Source organism: Pygoscelis adeliae, unplaced genomic scaffold (genome assembly GCF_000699105.1).
Source record: "Pygoscelis adeliae isolate BGI_AS28 unplaced genomic scaffold, ASM69910v1 Scaffold223, whole genome shotgun sequence".
Classification (NCBI taxonomy): domain Eukaryota; kingdom Metazoa; phylum Chordata; class Aves; order Sphenisciformes; family Spheniscidae; genus Pygoscelis; species Pygoscelis adeliae.
In genome coordinates, this window is record NW_008824543.1 from 3,008,212 (window position 1) to 3,013,930 (window position 5,719).

A 5,719-nucleotide genomic window follows, 5' to 3' on the forward strand; every position below is an offset into this window, starting at 1 on the left:
ATAAGCCTCAGCAGTTTTGCTGTTGTGGTCATTGAGTGCAGCTGTAACAGTTGTTAATACCTCAGTGTTACTCAAACTTGCCAGCAGTGGACAGTCAGGGCAGAGTCGGAGAACATCTTCACTTGAGTCTGCAGGAGGAACCGAACAGATGATGTTTCGATCAGATTGTAGGTTGTTTTAAAAGGTGTTATAGACCTATTCAGTCACACAAAGCACTGTTTCATGCTCTGTCCCAAATTACAGTGGAAGGAATTTTTGCAGTACAGACTATAGATGGCAGTATTTCACACGACTTTTGCCATTCAAGTCTTTCTGCAAGCAAAAGTGCTGTGAGCTTCAGTAGCACATTTTCAATGTTCTTACTCAGATTTTAATCAATTCTCTTGCTGGAAAACTATCCGTGACACCAATGAAAAGATGTCTCAGGTCACACAAGGAATGGTGGAAAAATGAAGATATTTTAATTTATTGGAATTGTGTTTGCACAAGTGTGTTGTTTCATTCACTCGCCAGTTTTGAAAGTAGTACTGAAGACATCTCGTACAGAGCAAAGAGATCTCATACAGAGCATGCAGAATAGAGATTCCGCTTTCCCATGGCAATATTGAAAATGCTGGGTTTAGTAAATAAGCTGCATCTGGCAAAGGGGCTCTGAAGATCAACAAGTTCTAGTAAATTCAGACCAACAAGGAATCAAATTCTTGAGGCTAAACTCCTGAGTGAAAAGCCTCCGTACCAGCAATCTCTAGGTCAAACCTGGGACTTGCTCCTTAGATAGTCTTATAGTATCTTAATTGTCATAGTAAAGAGGAGCAGAGAGAGAGGGCTGGGTTTGTAGGTGAATGAAATCAGGAAAGGGGAAAAAATTACTTTCAAAACAGCTGGGTTTAGAAAACTCATTAACTGTCATCCTTTATGTCATACTTATACACAGCGTTTTAGAATCAGAAAAGCTACTGAACTGTAACCACTGCTATAATAATACTCCAGCCTCTAGTTTCAAACCTAAAGAACAAAGTCTTCACCTGCATGTGAGTGGCATTTACTAGTAAGTACAGATAACTTTCCATCCAACTTCTGCAGTTTGACATCACAGTCACCCTCAACTGCCTAGAGAGAGACAAAAATCAAAGGGTTACATCGTTCAGATAACCAGGAATTTCTGAAAGGGGCAACTATTACTAAATTCAAAAGAACAGGTCCTGGCTGAGTGTTCCTGGCAAAATCAGCCTGATTGCAAAGACGGTGCTAGGCGTGTCCTGGTGTCTGTGATTTTGTAAAACGCAGACCAGAGCTGCAAAATTTGGATCCAAATCTGAATCTCAAAAGTATCAGAAGTGCCAGGATAGCCAGATTATGGACATTTGGTTCAGGTTCCTCTCTCATAAAGAGCAAAGAATATGAATACTTATGAATTAAGACCTTCTGCAGAGCTGTTTGATAACATTCTCACTAATCTCAGCCGGTCAGTGGCCATGGTAACAGCGGAGTGTGCTGCCTTGTGTGAGCTGGCTCACACGCAACATGATCCAGCAGGGGAGGAGATGTCAAAGGCAAAGCTGGAGTCACTGGAAGAGGGAACAGTTAGAGTTACCTCCCCCAAGATGGAAAATGGATCTGAGCCCTGGTGAATACAGAGGTGGATCATGATTCAAATTTAGTCATGTGCTCTGTGAATTGGGCCCCATTCTAGAAACAGCAGGCTTAAATTGTCAATTGCTCACTCTGCTTTCTGCTTAGAAACCAGAGCTGCCTGTACTCAGACAACAGTTCCACTGCTTTGGTTAGGGAAAGCTTTTTACAGTTGGATCACACTTGCATAAGGACAAAATATTTGAGGCCAGTAAATTCCAGCTGAGCGTTACCTTGAAGGCAGAGCCCTGTCTGAAGGGAATAGCTCTTCTGCAGTCTTGACTAGGACTAGGTGGCTAGACGTGACAGAATTTCACTAGGTAACACCCCACCCTTCCCTTCCCCACAGCCAAGGGAAGGTTGTGTTTGCACAGATTCACAACCTGCCATGTCTACAGTTTGCAGCAAGGCAGTGACATCTGGGCTGACCATGGAGGACTGAATCTGGAGCCCCTAAACAAGACCCCATGGCATTCATGAACTGTATGTAGGATGTTATGCTGACAGTGACCTGTCCTCTTCACACAACAGGACTTGAAAGAAATCCAGGAGTGAAATCCTTCATGACATGAAGGCAACTAAATCAACAAGGAGGTTACAAGTGATTGGGTGGTTATAGGCTGTTACAGTGATATAATATTTGCTTGGAAATCTAACTGATGATAGCCTGGCCTCTAGCATCAACATAATGAACATGCACCTTTGGACTGAGCTAGTAGTGTTTTAGATACTCACATGTTCTGTGAAGCTCCTTACTGTGCAATTTGCAAGAGGCGTAGGGCTGAGAATGTGGCACATGGTCTCTAATAATTCAAGTTCAAGAAATATTATGTCATTATTCAGCCCCTGGAAGAAAAAAAAAAAAACAGGAATTGTGGTAATTACGTCACAAAACATCAGCAGATTTCTTCTCTGGGGCTGCGCTGTGGTCTCTGTTGCTGACTGTCATTGGGTAGCTCCAGGTATACACTAGAGCAACCGAATATGTCCTTACTATTTAACCTCATAAAAAACAGGACCCAGTTTTTTAGCTGGAGTAAGTCAACATAGTCACACTGATTTTTTCCAGCTAAGGAACTGGTCCATAAATTTTGGAAAGTCCAGGCTGTATGTAGTGGGTCAGTTCTCTTAAGTTAACTTGATTTTATTTTGTTGGGTAGTTTTAAAAAATCAACAGCTGTCTTTGTTGATGTGTTTCGTGTTGATGTGTTTCCTGTGTTCGTGTTTCTACAGCCAGATACCAAATAAACACTGGTGCACGTTGGCCTGTCCCATTTAGTCCATTGGAATTACACTGAATTGCACCAGCTAAGTTCCAGCCCCAATACTCATGTTGTTTATGGACTGCAGGATCTTTTATGATTGCTCCTGAACCATAGGAAGGGCAGAAGTGAGGTTTCCTAGCTCCGAGATTGACTCTGAGTTTTGAGTCATGAGTGATTCCATTTAAACCAATGAAGTTATTTTAGTGTAAAAGTATTAAATATGAGCAAAGCAGTGTCACCAGTGTTTTTGTGTGGGTAACTGTGGGCACACAATCTCATTAATGTCTGTTTTAGTCTCTTGTAAATGACTTTGGTATCGTCTCTCTCATAACAAGTAGAACGCAGCCATGGAGTTTCATTCTTGTTAGTATTTGGGACCATTTTCAATGTTTTGAGAGAATCAAAGGTTCTGAATGGGTGCATACATTGTATTCATGACCATTTCTACAGCCTTTCTAGATGCCTACAATGACAGCAATAGATCGTAGTAAAAATGAGACTACAGGCCGCAGTTATTTCCGTTCAGCTTCCTTGTCAGCTCAATGGGATATCAGGTAAAATTAATGCCTACTACAATATCACTAGTAGCATGGAGTTATGATAGGTATGCATTTAGCCAATAAATAATTACCTGCATCATGAAGATTATCCTCACAGTTTTTCTCCAGATTAGCTACTGGGCTCATGAATCAGCACTTTGAATGATCTGCCCTAGCAAGCATGCTGCATTTGTAAACTGAGCCCTTTCTAGCATTGCACAAAAGATTCTGAACTTTTCTCTCTCCCCCTCTGTTCTGCTTTTTGAGAGATACATTCCAGTGACCTGGATTCTCAACTGCTACCAGGTGGCATTGCCCCACGTAAATCAACAGAGCCATGCTGATTTACGCCATGTGAGGATACAGCCCTTGGCAGGGCTTGTTGGTCATTCCCAAGCATCTCCAGGTTAACACAATGCTCTGCCTGCAAGCTCCTCACTTACCTGGGGTAGCACGCGGATATTCTCAATTCTGTTTAAGGCAAACTTGTATCCGTGATGACTGTGGCCATTAATATAACTCACAGCTACTTCAGCTGCTGCTTCAGATTCTGGGTCATCGCAGCCCAAGGGAGCAGGGGGAGCTGCTGGTACAGCTTTGTGAATTGGAAGCTGAACAAGCAATATGAAAGCTACTAGTGCCTTCATGGCACCCGAGAAAAACCGATCCCTTTCAGAAATAAAGATCTAAGAATACTGTTCAGATGTTAGCTAGGTAGCTAGAACTGGGGTCTCATTTATATACCACAGACTTCGCATGAGCGCATGTCTGATATTTGTCCCAGTTCCAAAGGCATTGCAAACAACAAAAGAGAAAAGTAAATGTTAGGACATCAAGCTGACTGATTAATATTGGCCAAAGTAAATTTTATCAGGTAGGATATTGCAAAGTCTGCTAAAGCAGCTAAAGAAGAAAGTGTCAGCAAAAATGTGACATAATTTTTAGACACTTTTCTACCAACCAAATACAGTACATGCAAGAGGAATATGATCCCTTCTGTTAAATGTGTAGAGATGCTAGTGCTAATTAAGCTTTCTTGTAAACAGGACACATTCTTTTAGGACCCAAATCTCATCAGACACCAGACTAAATTGTGAGATCAGTAACATGATAAATTAGAAAATGGAATTTGAATCAGTTCTAAGGATCACATTCAACAGTAAATGTAATTATATAGCGACTTTTGCTACTGAATTCATTTGGAATAGGAAATGAGACATAGTTTCTAAATCTGTTGCATCAGTTCTTTGTTTCTCTGAATAATCTGAATAATTCCAGTAGTTCCTGGAATTTTATTTTGCAAAGCAGGTGTCTTGTAGAAATTTTTCTGGAATACGTTGTACAGATTTGAGGATTTGGCATAAGATCCTAAAAGGCACAAAAGTGTTTTAAGGATAATGTAGCTGCTTAAATGCTCAGGAGTGCTGGACCCCAGCTTATATTTACATTCATAGTGTACATGTTTACAAAACAGTAACTGGATAACAAAAATATTATATGGAGCAGAATATAGCTTCTATGATGTGTCCAGCATTTAAGGTCTTTAATTTAAGCTGGGATGACTTTAGCTAGATAGACTCTAGCTAGCTAGACTCTAGCTCAACCAGTAGAAAAGTTTTTCCTGCGGGGATTTCAGAGTAGGTTCCTATGATCCATTATATGGTGGTGATCAGGCTGCAGACTAGTAAAAGTCCCTTTTGGCTTTAAAGTATCTGAATCTCTGTCGTCATTTTCAAGGAGTTCAGGAATTAGCTGCAGATTTGAGATGAATAGGAGGACTTCAGCATATTTAGAAGTTTTCACTTTAGATAAGTATTTCTCAGCTTGCAAGATAGGGTGAGTGGGGCTAAAAGATTTGTGAAAAAAGCAGTCTTGAGTCATGCCTCTCTCTTCTAGAATCTGGAAATATGGAAAACAGCATAAATAGAAATGGTTCTGTTGGACAGATTAAGTGATGAAGAAGGAGAATGGGAAGAGACTAAAAAGATGGAATGATTTCCTTCAGCTGTGTAGGATGAGGTGAGTTTTGTATACTAGGATTTGCATATTGAAGAGATTCCTGAGGAAAAGAAAGGCTCTTCCTCTCTCCTGCAGTAAAAAATTGCTCTGAGAATGATTCATTTCTTCCCCTCACTTGAAGCAGGTGGTGTTTGGCATTTGTTCTGTTGTGTGGATGATCATTTGTCTTCTTGACTTTGGCCTGGAACACTTAAAGAATGAAGGTTTGGTGTCCCAAAAACAAACTCTGAGTGTTCCTTGTGGGTGTCTTTTGAATCATGGCAA

General features: G+C 40.8%; 1 protein-coding gene across 1 annotated transcript in view; it reads right to left on the reverse strand.

The window, feature by feature from the left end:
• Positions 1-4,083, reverse strand: part of AHSG (alpha-2-HS-glycoprotein) — a 6,925-nt gene extending 2,842 nt beyond the window's left edge. Inside the window, exons 1-4 of the mRNA XM_009321726.1 lie at positions 3,880-4,083; positions 2,368-2,478; positions 1,026-1,110; positions 1-128 (exon numbers count right to left, since the gene is read on the reverse strand). The exon at positions 1-128 is cut by the window's left edge and continues 31 nt beyond it. Coding sequence (XP_009320001.1) covers positions 1-128; positions 1,026-1,110; positions 2,368-2,478; positions 3,880-4,083 — 528 coding nt within the window. The remainder of the gene's footprint in view (positions 129-1,025; positions 1,111-2,367; positions 2,479-3,879) is intronic.
• Between the last annotated feature and the right edge of the window lie 1,636 nt (positions 4,084-5,719).